General features: G+C 38.6%; 1 protein-coding gene across 1 annotated transcript in view; it reads right to left on the bottom strand.

Moving 5' to 3' along the window:
- The window catches only part of LOC136880865 (uncharacterized), a 117,907-nt gene extending 97,141 nt beyond the window's left edge, over positions 1 to 20,766 (bottom strand). The window contains exons 1-3 of the mRNA XM_068229154.1: positions 20,693 to 20,766; positions 8,406 to 8,461; positions 4,274 to 4,396 (exon numbers count right to left, since the gene is read on the bottom strand). Of these exons, the coding sequence (XP_068085255.1) occupies positions 4,274 to 4,396; positions 8,406 to 8,461; positions 20,693 to 20,744 (231 nt within the window). The 5' untranslated portion in view covers positions 20,745 to 20,766. The remainder of the gene's footprint in view (positions 1 to 4,273; positions 4,397 to 8,405; positions 8,462 to 20,692) is intronic.
- Positions 20,767 to 20,992: the final 226 nt, after the last annotated feature.

Below are 20,992 nucleotides of genomic sequence, written 5' to 3'. Positions count from 1 at the left end.
GGCAAAGTGTAGGTGTGAGCCATCAACGGAAGTGCTACTTGTTTCAGGCTCAGAGGGGCGAATGTGATGTTTGGGACATCACTGCATGTTTTCAATTATTGAACTATATAATTAATTGATAAGATGTATATATTTAATCACTAATAGGTCATTTTAAAATATATATATATATATAGGGTTTTATCATCCATTTCCATCAACATTTCCTTTCTTTGTATCGTGGCTATAACGTATTCTGAACGAACAAATAATTGGGTAAAGTATTTCAACATCATTCATATTAATAACTTGCAGTAAATTTTCCAATAGCCATTGTGAGGTGACCAGAGTCAGCAGGCTAATTTCAGCGCATTTCTAGGACAAGTTCGTCATCAAGGTTACGAGAAATCTTACCCTCTCCACCTCATGAAGAGACAGTTGATACATTATAAACGCCCACTTATCGAACTTCGCTACCTGGTGCTTTATTTCAGCGGGAAAGTTCAGCCTATGTGAATGAACGTAATGAAGCAACGTGATGGATTCACAGCAATACATAGGAGAAGGGATTACACCTCGAATCTTACTGGACCATGTGATATGTCTGATGGAAGGAGACTTTTGAACGGATATACTTCGAAGACAAGAGCTGGAGAGGTCATTCTTATTCACACTCTTGGAAGACACTCTTACTACAATTCTACGTCTGCACATCAGAGAAGATTTTAACTTAGTTCGCTTCGCATCTGAGTATATACTACTCAAAAGTTACTCTCATTGGGACTTGTTATCTCAATTACGAGAGGTAGTCAACGGGAGACCAGTTTTGACTAGTATAGGAGAGGAGAGCTTTTATTATGAGTTTAGCTATGCTACCGTTCCGTAATACGGAAGGATACAAGTGTATTCTCTCCATGAACATAACCCATGGTGGTTTTGCACTTAAAATTAGGACTCATTACGACTTTATGTAAGGAGTAAAGTAGGAAGTGTTAAAGCCAGGAAAAGCATAAGTAGGACTGGAATCCAACAACAGATGAGGCAGCCGGTACGAGAGATCCACCCATCATAAGCTTCAAGACAACAGAGTCTACATATGGTGAGCTTATGGCATAAGTTACTGCAAGTCTTCGCGCAACAGTTCATTTTCTTAGAGTTAATTTCATTCAATTTTTCTTTTGCTTCCGTAAGTTCAGATTTCGTTAATACACAGTTCCGTCACGTTTTTCATTCTAATAAATAGCTGTTCCATTTGTATGTTCTGAAATTATTATTAATGATCCTTAAATTCCAAGTTATTGTACTTAATGATTTGTGTCCCATCACCCTACCCATGGGAGTTTTTTGAGTCTCATTACATATTATTATTATTATTATTATTATTATTATTATTATTATTATTATTATTATTATTATTATTATTATTATTATTATTATTATTATTATTAATTATCAACTTTCATTTTCAAGCCATAAGCTTGAAGGCTGGTGCCCATGGGATATTGTTTATGGAGAAACAATGAGATATCATTTATTTATTTTAATATTAAAGTGACCCGCCACGTTATAATTTTGTCAAACATCTGTGGGCCAAGTGGGTATGTCACAGTGTGTACTTTGCCCTTGTTTAATAATGTGGTTTTTAAGGTATGTCTATAAAATAAGAGTTTTGTCTGTACTTCTTCTTCTGCTTTCCTATCAGTATGTGTGTCCAAAATAGACACCCGCAAGCATCACTCAAGGTCGTCTCTTCTGATCCTTAGAGAGTACTCCCAGGGCTTATATGTCTCCACCATCAAATTGCCATTTCTATTCAAGGCCTTTTCGGCTGTATGGCACCATGTTGCTCTCAGACATCCACATCCACCTCTCCTTGGTTATCACGAGAAAACGGCTCAAGAGAATTTAATGAAAATTGAAATGTGAAGTCTGTGAATAAGTCGCTACAATATAGGCCATAAATAATCTTATTCACGCTAAGAGAAAAGGTAGTTTAGGGGAAGGACTATAATTTAATTCTAAAATATTTATGTTATTAGTGGACCTACCTTAATGAAAATTGGTATCCAAAGTTGGGAAATAAGTCGCTATAATGTAGGCCATAAATAATCTCATTCACGCTGAGAGAAATGGTAGTTTAGGGGAAGGACCAAAATTTAATTCTCAAATATTTGTTATTAGTTGTCCTATCTTAATGAAAATCAGTATGCAAAGTTGGGAAATAAGTCACTATAATCTAGGCCATAAACAAGTTTATTCACACTGAGTGAAATGGTAGTTTAGGGGAAGGCCTAATATTTAATTCTCAAACATTTGAGTTATTAAAGGTCCTATTGACAAATACCCCATAACTAAAGTTATATAAATAAAGTTATATAGTATTACATATCCAATCTTTTATGTCTTATACATTTTTACCGTACCAGCTATGATAACAGAGATATTCATGAATTTGAATTTTTGTTGCTAAGTCCATATCAGCGCCGAGTCACAAGAAAATGGGTAAACAGAATTTAATGAAAATCGCTATGTAGAGTCGGGGAATAAGGAACTACAGTCTACACTATAATTAATTTAGTAAGACGCCCTAATATTACAGAGTCGAAAGAAAACTAAATGTGAAGGCCTACAATACAGAAACCCCATAACAATGATCAACAATAACATTACATTGACTATTGTTTGTGGTGATGTACTTTGTATCTCTGTTGCCACTTATCTCCAAAAGATTGGATTACTGCTGTATAGTGATATCTTTTTTTAAATCTGCTTTGACTTCGCACCAACACACATGGGACTCATGGCGACGATGGGATAGGGAAGGGCTAGGAGTGGGAAGGAAGTGGCCCTGGTCTAAATTATGGCATAGCCCCGGCATTTGCCTGGTGTGAAAATGAGAGAATACGGAAAACCATCTTCAGGGCTGTCGACAGTGGGGTTCAAACCTATTATCTCCCGGATGCAAGCTCACTGCCGCGCACCTCTAACCACATGGCCAACTCGCCCAGTCGTACCGAGTATAACAGCCTGTCTGAATATTGGCGGGAAGTAGCTGGGGAGTCAGATAACTCTTCTTTAGCGTGGCGTTCCTCTGGTTCATAAATTTTCTGATATTACTGGTACGTAAGACACAGGTTCATCATAGCATTCAAGCTATTCAATCCCTACTCTGAGGCACTGATTGGAATGAGCAGTGTGCATATTTAACAGAATAATGGCAGAGAAGTGTTCACAGCTGTCTGTGTCCTGTTTATTCCAGCTTTGAAACTTCACACTCTTAGATCGGCACCATAGTACTGTTCGTTAAAAGTGAGAAAGTGTGCGCTTTTTCATTTGATCAAGTATTTTATACGATAACATTGTTTTTAATCACTACTTTCCAACTGACATTTTTGTAATAGCCTAAGTTGACTTCAGTTAGGAACACCACAAAGTTAATCTTTCTGAGAATCCCATAGCGAAGCACGGTACATCAGCTATTGTATAATAAAATATATCGGTTGACTAGAATTATAGTCAAGTTGACCATTATCGGACTGTTCCTTTGTCAGTCACAAGAAACAGGTCTCTTGAATAGCAAAATTTTATTTTAAGCTGTACTTCCCCATATATTTAAAAATAAATTGCTGTGATTTTGCAGCAGAAGACACACAGAGAGGCCGCCGGACTAACCTTTCTTCCCGGAATCGTCTGAACATGATAATACAAATTTAATGTTTCACGGTACATAACCTCTGATTGTGATTCACTCCTCACATTTGAGGTTAAACAGTGCTCTTGGCAGCGTTTAAACATGACCAGTTGAACATTGGTTTTAGACAGTGTGTAAGTGATAAATAACATCTCTGCAATGCAGCAGCCATACTTAGACATTGTTTAACCATACATATCTTCTAAACACCGTTACTGCAACTGACCCTTTATCTCTGTCCAAACATCTATGAATCTGAATTTTGGAACTTATCTTAATGAAGCCCTGCTTTGTCACCATTGAAGCATTCACTGTGTGGTGTTTGAAAAACCGTTGCTTTTTTGTTGGCTCAAATTCAAACTGCTGTCAGTCCGCTGTCCCTCCATTACCAGTATAATCAGCAGACCATTAAATGCTCATTAAGAACACTAAGGGTAAAGCAACTGTAGGGGAAGTGCAGCATGTCATTGACTTGACCAGGGTGGGGGATGTGACACTGACTGCTGTGACACATCTCCTTTAGATACCAGTATTGTTGCAACCCTAAAATCTACATCTGCTGAAGCTAGTAAGGTATGATAGAACTTGCAAACATCTTCTTACCTGCTCCTCAGGTTCAGTGGTCACATCTTCATTTTGGATAGTTGTGTTGTAAGGACCATCCCAGAAGACAGGTGGAAACAGTATCCCCTCTTCCTCGCTCTCGCACGCTACTTGTGGTTCCTCCTAGAACAATCGTAACAACATTGATGGTCAGCATCCTTTCTTATTTTCATAGTATATGAACACTTATCTGCAAGGTCATCAGTCTAGAGGCTGGTTGAATCTTCAAATAGCACCACCAGAGGTTATGTGGCTGCAGAGAAACTTGAAAAACTGATGACAGTCCTAAAATAATGCGTACTAGGCAAGAAGAGGAGTGAGGTAGTTTGTCATTGCTTCTGGGCTAGACAGTGCTATTGTATCCTATTAGCAACACCAAGGCCTTACCCACAGGGAATTTAAGGGGATTAAAACACCCTCTCAACCCCAAAATAAAAGAGGAACTTCCAATAAATTTAAATAGCATAATATACGGGTTTTCAAAACTTCATTCCGCTAAATCAATATTTTGAAGTGGATAAACTTGGAAAAACACTCAACTTTCTCACTCACTTAAAATTCTGGAGAAGATAACTGAAAGAAGAATCAGGAATATAGTTGAACCATTATTCAAGAAGGAGCAACACCAGTTCAGGAAGAACTGAAGCACAATGGGTACCAATGGATCATGAACGTAATATTCATCTCAAACAGCCAGACAAATCGGCAATAGCTGAGCACGCTCTATCGTCGGGTCATGATGTCATGCTCCAAGATGCTCAAGCTCTTACGCACACTAAACACTACAGGTCCAGGATTATACGGGAAGTTGTGGAAATACGTAGAAATCCTAAAAATTTCAACAGGGACACTATCAATTAAGTAATACCTAGTTGCCAGCCATTAAGAATTTACATAGGTACCGGTAGTTCCCTCCCCTGTCCCTTCACTATTATTATTTCATCTCGGTGTTTTCCAAATTCGTATGTTCCTCATCACCAGATGTTTCATTCCAGGCTTGTGTCAATATCATACACCTGTCCATGTCATATGTTACGTACACCCGTTCTGTGAACCTCTTAGACTGATTCTGATGGCTCAGTCAGCTTTCCCTTCGAACGCTAGCTCTGTGCCACATCTGGGGTCTAAATTAAAAAGTCATTGTTTAAGAAACCTTTCTCGTGGATGTAAAGAATTTCACCTTATTTCCTTGACAGGGCATAAGCCCAAAAACCTATACAGTATCATGTCTATAAGTACAGGCTGTGAAAGCATCAATGGCGACAAAGATATTGATTCCAATAGGGAACCTAAAATATTTGTTCCAAATCAGTCATTTATAATACCAATATAGTATTATTTTCCAGCTAACTCATTTATTCCTGCCAACCAGGAATGAGTTAGCTGGAAAATGTACAATGTCCAATAACGGACCAACTACTGTATATTGGTATTATAAATTTACTCATTTATGAGTTAGCTGGAAAATTTATAATGTCCAATAATGGACCATCTATACTGGTATTATAAATTTACCCATTTGGAACAAATATTTCAGGTTCCCTATGACAATCAACATCTTTATCATCTGATGGCCAGGCAGGCATCAATTTTTAAAAATGAGACAAAGTTGGTCATAGTGGATTCGCACTGCCGGTGGCTCCAAGTAGCCTATGTAGTGGCCTCCACAGTAAGCACTGGCCATGCGTCTTGTTGGGTGTGCTATTTACCAACTGATGAGCCCAACTTGGCTCACTGGGGCAAAATGCTGGCAACCAGGAATGAGTTAGCTGGAAAATTTATAATGTCCAATAACGGACCAAATACTGTATATTGGTATTATAAATTTACTCATTCAGAACAAATATTTCAGGTTTCCAGGAATCAACATCTTTATCATCTGATGGCCAGGCAGGCATCAATTTTTGAAAATGAGATGAAGTTTCTCATAGTGCACTGGCACTGCCAGTGGCTCCAAGTAGCCTACACAGGGGCCCAACTTGACACACTGGAGCAAAATGCTGGCAACCAGGAATGAGTTATCTGGAAAATTTATAATAATGGACCAACTATATTGGTATTATAAATTTACTCTTTTGGAACAAATATTTCAGGTTCCCTATGGGAATCAACATCTTTATCAACTCTTTTGGAACAAATATTTCAGGTTCCCTATGGGAATCAACATCTTTATCATCTGATGGCCAGGCAGGCATCGATTTTTGAAAATGAGACAAAGTAGTGTATGCAGAGGTCTCCACAGTATGCACTAGCCATGCGCCTTAGTGGGTGTGCTATTAACCAACTGATGAGACAAACTTGGCACACTGGGGCGAAACGCTGGCAACCAGGAATGAGTTAGCTGGAAAACTGATAATGTCCATAATGTCCAATAACAGATCAACTATACTGATGTTACATACCACTTTTTTTTTTTTTTTTTTTTTTTTGCTAGTGGCTTTATGTCGCACTGACACAGATAGGTCTTACAGTGATGATGGGACAGGGAAGGGCTAGGAGTGCGAAGGAAGCGGCCATGGCCTTAATTAAGGTACAGCCTCAGCATTTGGCTGGTGTGAAAATGGGAAACCATGGAAATACATTTTCAGGGCTGCCGACAGTAGGGTTCGAACCTACTATCTCCCGAATACTGGATACTGGCTGCACGTAAGCAATTACAGCTATCGAGCTCAGTACATACCACTTAGTCGAGCAGCTTGTCTCCTTTCTCCCAAGTCTTCCCAGCTCAAAGTTTACAACATATTTGTAATGCTACTCTTTTGTCAGAAATCATCCAGAACAAATCAAGCTGATTTTCTTTGGTTTTTTTCCACTTCTTGAGTCAAGTAATCCTGGTGAGGATCCCATACACTGGAACCATAACTCTAGTTGGGGTCCTACCACAGACTTATATGCCCTCTCTTTACATCCTTACTACAACCCCTAAACACCCTCATAACCATGTGGAGAGATCTGTACCCTTTATTTACAAATCCCATTTATGTGGATTACCCCAATGAAGATATATATATAATATATTATATTATATTAAAACATAAATACTTACAATGATTCCCATAATGAACTTCCACCCCATCAATGCAGTAATTAAAAATGAAAGGACTTTCCCTATCTGTGAAACTCACATTCTGACTTTTAACCTTGTTTATCATCATACCATTGCCTACTGTCCGTCTCACAACATTATCTAGGTTATTTTGCAGTTGCTCAAAATCTTGTAACTTATTTATTACTCTGTAAAGAATAACATCATTCACAAGAAGCCTTATCTCTGATTTCACTTCTTTACTATTATCATTTATCTATATAAGAAAATATAAATGTCCAATAATACTACCTTTAGGAATTCCCCTCTTAATTATTACAGGGTCAGATAAAGCTTCACCTACTCTAATTCTCTGAGATCTATTTTCTAGAAATATAGCCACCCATTCAGTCACTTTTTTCTCTAGGCCAACTGCACACATTTTTGCCAGTAGTCTCCCAAGATACACCCTATCAAATGTGTTAGATAGGTAAACCGTGACACAGTCCATCTGACTTCCTGAATCTAAGATATATGCTATATCTTGCTAGAATCCTACAAGTCGAGCTTCAGTGGAATAACCTTTCCTAAACCCGGACTGCCTTCTATCGAACCACTTATTAATTTCGCAAACATGCCTAATATAATCAGAAAGAATGCTTTCCCAAAGCTTACATACAATGCATGTCAAACTGACTAGTCTGTAATTTTCAGCTTTATGTCTATCACCCTTTCCGTTATACACAGGGGCTATTATAGCAACTCTCCATTCATTTATTATAGCTCCTTCATGCAAAAAATAATTAAACAAGTACTTGATGTATGGTACTATATCCTAACCCATTGTCTTTAGTATATTCCCTGAAATCTTATCAATTCCAGCTGCTTTTCTAGTTTTCATCTTTTGTATCTTATTGTAAATATCGTTATTATCACAGGTAAATTTTAATATTTCTTTAGTATCAGTCACCTCCTCTATCCTTGTATCCAACAATGTCATCCTCAGTAACAAATGTGAGACAGGGTCATCTGATATCTTGTGCTCTTTACCAACTTTACTGGTAGGAAAGTATTTTTGTCCATAAATTGATTTGCTGTGTTACTTACCCATCCCTCTAGGTAATTCTCCTCGAGAAAGTCTTCTGGAGAATTTGTAGGAAGTCCTGCAAGGATTTAAAAAGAAGGTTGTTAATAATAAATACAATACAAATTTTAAAAAGTAGAGAAAAATATTAAAGGGACAATATTTCAGTAATATTTGAAAATATAAGCCATGATTGTAAATTCCTAGAAGATGTCATCAGATGAATGATTTTTGGAACATACAGAGTGAGTCAATAAGAATTAGTACCTCACTTACACTACCAGCTCACTCTGTGGATCATTGGTAGAGTGTCAGCCTCCGGATCCCAATATTGCGGGTTCAAACCCGGCAGAGGTAGTCGGATTTTTGAAGGGCAGAGAAAAGTCTGTTCAACACTCCATGTCATATGATGTTAGAATCTCTGGTGACACATCTGGTGTTCACCTGACAAAATTCATTAAAACCTAGCCATATACCCAAGAGAGATTCAGTTTACTCTGTCATCTAGTAGGCCTAGAGTGAAACGAAACATCGAAATTGACAAGAAGACAGCCAGATGGCGTCAAATTTAAATGCACATGGTAGCTGAGGCATTATTATTATTATTATTATTATTATTATTATTATTATTATTATTATTATTATTATTATTATTATTATTATTTATTTTATTTATTTTCATTTCAATATAGGCACCTGAGCCAAGGCTCTTCTTGGTGCAATACAAATAAATGACAATGGCAGCTATATTCACAATCTGATTACAAAATAAAATACAGTAAGTATATAATTTAAGATGGTGTAAGAGATAAGGTAGGACAAAGCTTCCTAACCATAATTACCATACTACTTCAGGTATTTAGTTACATTATTCTTGAAGATAGATAAAGTTGGTTACATTTTTATATTTTTTGGAAGCGAGTTATACATAGTTATAGAAAAATGCCAAAGAGAGTTTTGACCATAACTAGTGGAATGAATCTGATTGTAGTGAATATTATAAATAATTCTTATTTCATAATTATGAATCTGTGAATTGGTAATTATTGATGTGTTTGAGCGGACTAATTTGTTTTGAATTTTATAGATCATAATTATAGAAGCCTTTATGCGGAGGTTTGGAAGTGATAATATATTACAATATTTATACAGATCTTTAGTCGGTGTCAGAATGGGCAGTTTGAAAATTATTTTTAGTGCTCTCTTCCTAAGGACCTCTACCTTTCCAAATAATTCTTTATTACAGCATGCCCAGACATGTATTATATAAGAGATGTGGCTTTCAATAAGAGCATAGTAAATACCCTTCAACAACCCACGAGAAAACTTATATCGCAATCTACTGAGGATACCGATCACAGGGATAATTTTATTACAAATAGTCTCCACGTGATTACTCCACGACAGATTTTCATCTATAATCAGTCCTAAGAATTTAGTACTGTGCACTTTCATTACTCTTTGATTGAAGAAAAGCAGATTTTTATCCAAATTTAATACATATAAAGGTTTTTGAAAATTTATGTAGTTTGTTTTTGTTAGATTGATAGTTAATCGGTTGGAATTAAGCCATGTTTCAAGTAATCGAATATCCTGCTGCATATTTTGTTCAAGTTCATGATTGCTAAAGCCTGTATAAAAAATATTAGTGTCATCAGCAAAAATGGATAGTCTTCCATTTAATTTAAGGTGACCAATATCATTAATGAAGATAAGAAACAATAAACGCCCAAGCACAGAACCCTGAGGCACACCAATTGAGATCACCTTCACATTACTCTGATTATTATTACATGTTATTATTATAAAGGGTGAGGCACCAAAAAGTTACCAGCACTTTGTCTTGTACTCTTGTGCAGGTGGACTGGAGAAATTCTTGCGTTATTGTGGTTGTGCTAGAGGTCGCAGTCCAGCAGTGTTGTGAGCATGGTTCGCGGTAAGCATACAGAATGAATGTTTATTGGAGTTCTTGTTGAGTGCATATACTAGGTGAATCAAACATAAACCAGAATTATTTTTTATAATATTGTACTGAATCCACCAAAAAATACATAACAAGCAACTCATTTTTCTACATAGTCTTCTGAATTTGACACACATTTTAATCACTGAATTGGCAACTTTTTTATGCCATCTTTGAAAAAAAGATGAACATGTATTCTGCAAGTTGTGCTCATACTCTTCTACCACAGCATCGTCATGAAATCACTTTTCTCTCAATTCTTCTTTCAGTGGTCCAAACAAGTTGACAAATCTGGACTGTAAGAAGAGTGGTCAAAGGTTTCCACAGCACAATGTGGCCTTGCATTGTCATGCAAATCAGTTGTTGAAGGTTTTTTTTTGCGATATGCAGCTTTTGTCTTGACCAAAAAACAGCATGATATAGATGTTGATTCCCATGGGGAACCTGAAATATTTGTTCCGAATGAGTAAATTTATAATACCAATATAGTTGGTCTGTTATTGGACATTATAAATTTTCCAGCTAACTCATTCCTGGTTGCCAGCATTTTGCCCCAGTGTGCTAAGTTGGGCTCATCAGTTGGTAAATAGCACACCTACCAAGACGCATGGCTAGTGCATACCGTGGAGGCCACTGCGTAGACTACTTGGAGCCACCGGCAGTGCCAATGCACTGAAAATGAGACAAAGTCTCTCATAGTGTATGCACAACAGACAGAGAACAAAGAGGAGGATATCAAGGAATTACTCGAGAAACTAGAAAAGGAGATAAATGATGTGGAAGTGATGTAACATGGGAGACTTAAATGCACAGGTGGAAAACAAAAGACAAGTAAAGGAAAGTGTAATCGGACCATATGGATATGGGAAACGGAATGAAGGAGGAGAGATACTAGTCCAGTTTTGTGAAAGGAATGGAATGGAATGATTGTTGACGACACATGGTTTTGGAAGAAAAACAGCAGGAAAATTACAAGATATGGCTGGGGTGACAGAAGAATAAAATCAGTAATTGTTTACTTTCTGGTGGAAAGGACAAATCACAGACAGTTGATGGATGTAACAGCTTTACCAAGAGATGCATTTGATGGAGATCATTGAGTTGTGATAGCAAAAATGAGAGTGGGAAAATGGAAAAATTAAAGGAGATAAGAGACAGTAAAATAAAAGTGTGAAAATTAAAAGATAAGAATATTCAGGAAGAATTTCTGGAAAGAATGAATCTACAAATTCTAGTTACTGAAGCTGGAAATGTGGAAGATGAAATGTCTGACTTCAAAAGGGCATTTGTAAGTGAGGCAGAGACTGCTTGTGGAAGAACATCGATGAGAGTGGTGGAACGAGAACGTGAGAGAAGCAGTGAAAGAAAAGAAGAAAGCATAGCAAGAATGGAATAGAGATAAAAAAAGAAGAAAGTCAAAGAAAACTAAAGGTGTTTTCTGCCTGAAGGCAGGTCCAAGCCTCCGCAGAGGTGTGCCTGAGCTGGACTTTACCCCCTCTGGGTGGGGGCGGTAGAATAACACCCACGGTATCTCCTGCCTGTCGTAAGAGGTGACTAAACGGGGCCCTAGGGGCTCTGAACTTTAGAGCGTGGGTTGGCGACCATGGGGCCCTTAGCTGAGTCCTGGTATTGCTTCCACTTACTTGTGCCAAGCTTCTCACTTTCATCTATCCTATCCGACCTAACTTGGTCAACTCTTGTTCTTTTCTGACCCCGACGCTATTAGGTTTGCGAGGGCTAGGGAGTCTTTAATTTTCACGCCCTTCGTGGCCCTTGTTTTTCTTTGGCCGATACCTTCATTTTTCGAAGTGTCGGATCCCTTCCATTTTCCCCTCTGATTAGTGTTATATAGAGGACGGTTGCCTCGTTGTACTTCCTCTTAAAACAATAATCACCACCACCACCACCTGAGCTGGACTTTACATACGGTAGGGTGGTCAGTTCCTTTCTGCTCCTCCATTCCCTTCCACGTGGCAACTCATCCAAATCTTGACCACGCCCAATGTTGCTTAACTTTGGAGATCTTATGGAATCTGGCGTTTCAACATAGGTACAGCCAAAGTAAAAGGAAGTATCTTGGTATTAAAAGAAAATGTAAGAAATTGGTAAGAGAAGAAAAGAAGAAAAATTGGACAAATTTACATGAAAGATGGAAACAGATGGAGCTGGCAGTAAAAGAATGACACATGGAATTATACAAAGTAATGGGAAAGAAAGAGTTTACACAAAGCTGATGAAATGGGAAGGTGGATTATTTTTTCCTACATCGCACCTACGTAGATAGGACTTATGAGGACGATGGAACAGGAAAAGCCCAGGAATGGGAAGGAAGCGGCCGTGGCCTTAATTAAGGTATAGCCCCAGCATTTGCCTGGTGTGAAAATGGGAAACCACGGAAAACCATCTTCAGGGCTGCCAACAGTGGGGTTCAAACCAACTATCTTCTGGATGCGAGCTCACAGCTGCCATAATAGCACATAACAGACAGTGTGCTGAGAAGCAGAATCCGCATACACTAGTGATAATACCAATATAAATGGTCCGTTATTGGACATTATAAATTTTCCAGCTAACTCATTCCTGGTTGCTAGCGTTTCACCCCAGTGTGCTAAGTTGGGCTCATCAGTTGGTAAATAGCACACCAACCAAGACACATGGCTAGTGCTTGCCGTGAAGGCCACTGCCTAGGTTACTTGGAGCCACCAGCAGTGCCAACGCACTATGAGACACTTTGTCTCATTACCAAAGCCGACGCCTGCCTGGCCATTAGATGATATAGATGCTGATTCCCATAGGGAATCTGAATGGGAATCAACATCTATACACTAGTGATGCCGACCGTAGGTGAAAAAGAGTGGCTCATATAATCAATTCGTATACACCGAACAATATTGTCATTGTCGATGAACCTGCATCGCTTTTTAAAATGCCGTGCCCAAACGGACTTAAGGTTTTAAACGAGAGAAGCGCCAGCTGGGAAATCGTACAAGGGTGGGGGTCATTGTACTGTGTTGAAACTTGTAATGCACACAGAAGCAAGAGACTTCCTCCCCTTATCATAGGAAAGTTTGATACGCCACGATGTTTTAAGGGCGTCGGGCACTTTCTGTGCAAGTGCAAGGCATCTAAACAATGCAAACAGTAAAGTACTGTAATAAAAAAAACTTTTTCCGCAGGGGAGCCAGCAATATTTGTCTTCGTCTTTCAATCGTGTGGATTTTTTTTCATTGCGTGAGGTAATGTTTCCAGTGATTTATCCAAGTGCATAATATTTGAATAAGACTAATGCCAATGCACTTTGTTGGATATTTTTTGGAAATAGTTTTTTTCCATGGCATTTGGAAGGTTTAAACTGTGAATCAAAGCGATTAAGCATTCATGGGTCTTAGAATACTTTGTGACACAGCAAGGGCTGGCATTTCTGAATTTTGAGAGAGGGGCCGTGGCGGGAAATCGAAGAATGTTATAATGCAGATGGAAGTGAGAGACTTTCTCCCCTCATCATAGGAAAGTTCGATAAGCCACGATGTTTCCATGCAAGTACAGGGCATCTAAAATGCATACAGTACAGCAGTCCAATGAATACAGCATGTGCACAGGGGAGCCAACACCAGCATAGATTTATCCTCGTGTTTGAAACATGCTTTTTTATTTCTTTCTTTCATTGCGTGAGGTTATGTTTGTCAGTAAGTTATCAAAGTTCATTATTTGAATACTGTAAATGCACCTTGTTGGATACATTTTGGAAATGGATTTTTGCCAGCGCGCCAGCCTCTCACCGCTGGTTTCCATGGTCAAATAGGCAAGCTTCATTACAAGCTGCAGTCACAGGCATTCAATTGGCATCTGCAAATAATCTCAGTACCTGTACCATTCATTGGGCAGTGTTGGCACTTGAAATCCAGGGGCTAGCTGTGACATATAAACCAAGGATCATTAAACTAAATGCTTACCGCCAATTACATTTGAGGGCTATAGGACTAGAGAAAGAGTACAGCAGTTGAATGGGTGGCTACATATCTAGAAAACAGAACTCAGAGAATTATGAAAATGCTGCGAACTTGGGCTGGGAAGACTTGGGGATATGTAGACGAGCTGCTTGACTATGCGCTATGTTCTGAGCTTTGAGTGGAGAGATGGGGATGATGATTATTGTTTTAAGAGGAAGTACAACTCTCTTAAGAGTCTATTAATGCTAATCAGAGGGAAAAAATGGAAGGGGTCAGACACTTCGAAAAATGAAGGTATCAGCCAAAGGAAGACAAGGGTCACAAAAGGCATGGAAATGAAAGACTTCCTAGGTCTCGTAAACCAAATACCCTGAGGATCAGAAAAGAATAACAGCTGACCAAGGGGGGTTGGTTAGGATGGATGAAAGTGAAGGGCCTGGCACAAGTAGGCTAAGTGGAAACCATGCCAGATTCAGCTACAGTTGGGTACCCATGACCGCAAATACTTACACCCAAGATGAAAGCACTTGGTCTCCTATTTAGTGGCCTCTTACAACAAGCAGGGGATACCGTGGGTGTATTATTCTACTGTCCCCACCCATCGGGGAGAGGAGAGATAGAAAGAAAACACAAACGGACAGGGACAACCTCAACATCTTCACACACTGCTATGTTCTAACAGATAGGCTCTCTCCTCACCAACCACAATTCTTCTATATCCCTTTCTTCTCAGCACCATTTATACTTAGGAGAGCGAGCATCAACACTCACTGAGGGGCCACGCTAAAAGATCCCCAGTCTTGATATACAAAATGCAGGGTACCAGTAAGAAGAAAGCCAGATAAACTTAGAAAAAGGAAAGGGACAAATAAATAAAAATGAATTCTGTGTTTATCCTGCTTTCTTCTTTTCTTATAATTCCCACATCCCCTTAATGAGCGACTCAGATGGCTGAGGCGCTGGTCTTCTGACCCCAACTTGGCAGGGCGATCCTAGCTCAGTCCATTGGTTTTTGAAGGTGCTCAAATACGTCAGCCTCATGTTGGAAGATTTAATGCCACATAAATTAACTCCTGCGGGACTAAATTCCGGTACCTCGGCGTCTCCGAAAACCGTAAAAATAGTTAACTTAGTGGGACGTAAACATGATAACATTATTATTGTTCCAGGGTTATCTGTGGAACGCAGAGAGGTGAAAGAAGGTGTGGGCTTGAATGGGTCTAACTACGATATCAAAAATGTATTTAAAACTTTAAATAAACGTTATATTTCTTTTCAGATCTCAAACTTAACAACATTCTTCACTTAGTGAAGAGAAACCAATGTATTAGGTACAATGACAATTTTGATACCAGAATAGAAAACCCCAGAATAGGGAATTTAACAGTTTTGGGCTTTAAGCCCCAAATTTACAAGCTTACAATGTTGCCAAAGTAGCATTTATTTAGACACAAAATTCCAGAGCACATTGCTCCAACCAATACAATTTACAGCCTTCCAAAGGCACCACTCAATATTACACTAAAATCAGAAAAGAGTTTACATGCTCTCCGAATTCAACAAAGGAAACTGGCTCCCAATTTCTTACAGCCTACATAAGGCAACTTTACAAAAATCTTATAAACTCTGGTCTCTCTAGGCACAACCTACCACTTACAGTTTAGTTAATACAGGGGTATCTAGTACCCATACTACTGGGCCTTCGTGAAAAAAAGAAGAACAGGTTAGCATTACTGGCCCAAACTCAAAACATATGGAGGCGTACACTTGCACTCCTAGAAAACAGAGAATAAAACCCTACTGGGGCTCGCAGCCCGATGATACAGAGCCTAATCCCAAACTACTAAGGTGACTAGAAAGAAAGGTTAATTAATGCTTTACAAAAAGAGAAACAGTTACAAAATCGTAGTCACCTCAAGATAAATTGAAGGGGAACTCGAGATTTACAGTTTACGTCTTTATGAAATTTTACATGAGAAGAAGTAGTTTAGATTCTTAGGAACCGGATGGTTACATAGTTAGAAATTAGAACCTTCCCCTCGGGTAAGTCTGCGGAGATAGCTACAGAGATATAAAACTGGTGGCACCTGGGCTGATGTTCTGCCTGCCGAAGAATAGGGCACCCCGCCTACTGTCTTAAAACACACACTCAGAAATGTGACGATCAATAAGACAAGGTAACTAGGAAAAGTCGCAGCTTATATACCCGAGGATGGGGTTCGAGAAGGCTCTGGACTAAATCCGGACACACCCTCTAATTTTTATTGGATAAACCAAACCCCTACAAAAAGCCTGTGATTGGCTGAAAAATAATGACAGAAAATTTGTTATTGGCCAGATTCAAAAGCTGGCGGGATGAGAAGGAAGCGTTGCAAACCTTGAAGTACCAAAATAAATGAAAGTCAATTCTGTTGAGAAAACCTGTACACACAAAACTTCTTTTAATCACTCATTCTTCCACCTTGCACCAGAGTGCATGACCTCAGTTTTTGTAGAGACATCTATGGAGAAAAGTTCAAACTTCTTGATGTACACCAAAAACAAATAAATCTAAATAGTTTAGGAAACTTTAAAATAACATATTACTCAGTTATTCAGTGGTGACATCTTCTGATCAATGTCCCAACTTTATGTATTAGTGGTTTCAAGAGTTGTTCGATAGATAGTGTTTTTAAGGTGCTTCTTTTAAATGTCCGGGGTTGAGGTTACCTCCCGATACAATTATTATTAATTATTATTATTATTATTATTATTATTATTATTATTATTATTATTATTATTATTATTATTATTATTATTATTATTATTATATAATTTGCTGGGGCCTTCAAGGGCCACGTTAAGTCTTGTTGCATTTGACACTGAAATTGGCCTTCTTTAGAGCCCAAATTTCCCTCATTCTTTGTGAGTGGGCCTGCTTATGCTCCTCTGTCCAAGGGGCACCGTGTCTTCTCTTCGGTTGCTCGTCTCGGTTTAGCCCGTTCGTCAATATTTTCTTGCGGAAGAGATCTCTGTTAAGGGCGTATTATTATTATTATTATTATTATTATTATTATTATTATTATTATTATTATTATTATTATTATTATTATTATTATTATTACCCACAAGGCTTGTGCACATGCTACCTCTGCTCTATAAGAATTGCATAATAAATAGGCTTATATACAAACCTGAATATTACGGATACGGTACTGGTACTAAATTGCCATTAACCTACAAATTCGGAGATGGAACACAGTAGCTCCTGAAGAACAGTCAAACACACTGTGCTTCAAAGCTTTAAAAAAATACGGTGCGGTACTTTACTAGATATTATTTAACCAATATCCGGATAATAAATTAAAATTCTCGCTTCCTTTACTGAGCACATCACGACAAATACTGTGTTGCACGAGGGAAACCTGAAGACGCCATTACAGGCAAAGTGTGATTGCAAGGGTAGAAATTCAGTAGCCGGCCTAACAGCCGTTTCGCAGCCCTAACCTTTGTTTGATCACAGCCCAGTAATTTTGTCACTAACCGGATGTAACCAATCTGCTTCATGGTCCTAACCTGGGGGCTTACGCCCCACGTCCCCCCCTTCGTACCGCTAGTTTGTAAATTCAAAAGTTGCGCCGCCGCACTTAACAATGTACCACTAGTTCTTAAGTTCAAAAGTTGGCAACCTTGTGCACCGCACGATCATGTCGACTGCGAGAAAGAAACAAAGGACAGAGCAATGAGCTGAGAAAAAAAAAAGGCCACAGTAACTGAACTTTTGCAATCACAAGCAGCAGCTAAAGTCGTTAGGCACAGACTGAGATTATATGGATCATCGAGGTAGGCCTATGCCAATGCAATTTTAGTTGGTCTTGCCTATGTCTCCATCGATTATCGATGTATAAACGATCAGAGATTGAACGATTTAGAAGGCTACTTTAAATGAACTTTTTAAATATATGTACCAAATACCTCATTGCGAATCACTAATTAACAAAAAATATAAAAAGGAAGATCGCTGAGCTTTCGTTCAGGAAGAACAATTGCATCTCGAATAGAAATACAAACTGCTTTCTATATCTACCCGATAGAGGTGTGTCGGTACGGGTAGGCCTATAGCGTTACGCGCCACCCATTCTGGGAATTGAGCAGTGACAAACTGCTCCAGGAGCTTCTTCGCTACCGGTCCACTGCTACTGTGACAATCTTGTTCGTCACCAACACACTGACCATGTGACTCGCAGTTTGCTGTACCGGGACGAGTTGTTATTATTTTTTTTAATACTGCTATCAATCAGGGGCGTAAACGAGGGGGCGGGGAGAGGTCTAATGGAATTTTACAAAAAGAAAATCGACAGAAACTGACAATGAACAATAAACAAAATAAACGTTCAGAGACATAATTGTAGAACCAACAGATCTGTAATTCACTTACATCAGTGTCCTTGTAATACGGTACCAAGTCATACATACACATTCATTGCGTCCTACGAACATTTTGTAACTATAACCTACACTATATACACTATAACCTACACCCCCTCACCATATCGGCCGATCCTGCCGACGCTACTGACTGCTATAATGCTCGCAAACGGTCCAGCGATACCGGACTTGTTCATGGTTGTGCTGTACCTTTAGGGACGTGGTGACAAATCAAACTGTTACAAAATACACGTATCATATCGATAGATTTTTTAAATTTTTTATGTTTTATTTTTTTACTAGCTGCTTTGCGTCGCACATCGATAGATTTACTGGACGTTAAATAACTCCTGCGGGAAAAAATGCCACCATCTCCCCATGTTTTTTAATTATAGATAATAAAATGATCTCCGAGGCTTTCAACCTATTGCGGGTTGGTCATGACTTCATTGAAGATCAGAGCAAATCGTGCTTCCCCGGGCTACGTGCTATACTTGTAGAGGTTCGCTGGTTCGCACTGGACCGACAACGTTTCACAGTTCCAATCGTGTCGCTAGAGCAGTTGGAGCAGTGACACATTATTGGGGTGGTGGTCTACCTGGAATTAACGTCATTTTTGCGTTTACAGAAATCCGACACCGTGGTAACCAGACAACCAGTATTCGTCTGCTTCTTCCTCACGTTATTACAGTGTGACAGAACTCTGCCTTCTATATACCGTACATTAGGTAAAAATGGCGCCGTGCTATAAACTAGTTTTCACTCTCTTTGTCTGATTGACGCTTTCTCAAGGTCACAGCAAAGCCCCTTACACACGGTAATGTCACCGAAGGCAGCAGAATTTTTCTCATAACACGTACCCATCTTGCGAATATTTATGGCCATAAATTATTGTGCTAAATCAGCGACCATTTTGTTGGACGTTGATCATGATAAGTAGGGTTATGGACATAAATATGTCTTATGGCTGGTGATCATCTGAAATTAGCAGCCGATGATGGATGGCCATGACCGAGAGACATATTTATAATAATTTGATTTTCGCAAAGGGAAAAGTGGTTTCTTCTTTCGATTTATCAAAAATCTTATATCCCCTGTGGGTGGAGTGAAAGAGTGTATTCATTATCTGTACCAACTGTATGTTGTAAAAAGCTACTAAGAGGGGAGCAACCAAGTAATCTCTCGTCTTCTAAGCCCAAAAACACATCCACGAATCTATGGTTTTTTTTTTTTTTTTTTTTTTTTTTTTTTTTTTTTTTTTTTTTTTTTTTTGCCGCCACGCCTCTACTGCCCGAAATACGTACCGTATTCTACCACAGATACGAACCTAGAAGACAAATTTGAATTATGACTACCGGTACTTGAATAGTGACAGTGAAATTAGTAAGTCTTAACACACAGTCAAGAAGTTCCAATAAACGTATAAATAAAACAAATTACTCAGATTACTGTTCTTGTCACTTATAAGTATGATGAAGTAAACCTGTAAACAGCGACGCGTGTCATGAAACGATCGGTCTAAGGTAAGGATCTCCCAGGTGTAGAAACATGACCCAAGCATGTGCATGGATACTGTCTACTAATGATCATCGACGATCAGATTATTAGACCATTCAAATTCTATGGATTTTGAACTGAAGAGAAACCCGGTCTCTTAAGAGACAGTAGTGCTCTAAAATGGCTTAAAAAGTAAACATTAAAAACGATTTTGATAACTTTTCCATGACTTCAAATGGCTAAAATCCGAAATGTATTATTATGTCCAATGTTCTGAGACATGTTCAAATCACTAAAGAGAAATACTATAGTAAAATGGTAAAGATAAATTACGTGGACGGAGAGGCCCTTTTAGATACAGTTTCATCCATCATTTACCACTTTTGAGGATATCTAAGCAAAGCCTTCCCTTCACAAATAAATTAGTGATGGCATAAGAGTATATTTTAAGAAGAAATTCTGCTTGTAATTATTGGTTGTATAAATGACTTACCCCATAGAGTAGGAACCACCAACAGCGGCAAAATGGCCAGTAGGCGAAGCATTTCTGACACCACTCCAACGATCAACAACGACTGCAGCTGACTCGCTCTCCTTTATACCTTACGTATTGCCTTCATCCAGGTGGGAAGTGGAAATGCTTGTCCAGTTCTCAGTTTTGTTGGCGCCTGGTGTGCATCTTCTAAGTTACGGTATATAAGTTTTTTAAGATGTATTTGTGTGTCGCGTTAACTTCGGCACACGCTTTACAAGAAGACATTTAGGTGTTCACATTGTTTAAGCTGCTACAAGT

The sequence above is a fragment of the Anabrus simplex genome, chromosome 9 (assembly GCF_040414725.1).
Source record: "Anabrus simplex isolate iqAnaSimp1 chromosome 9, ASM4041472v1, whole genome shotgun sequence".
In the NCBI taxonomy this organism is placed as follows: Eukaryota; Metazoa; Arthropoda; class Insecta; order Orthoptera; family Tettigoniidae; genus Anabrus; species Anabrus simplex.
This window is presented reverse-complemented; position numbering and strand designations above follow the sequence as displayed.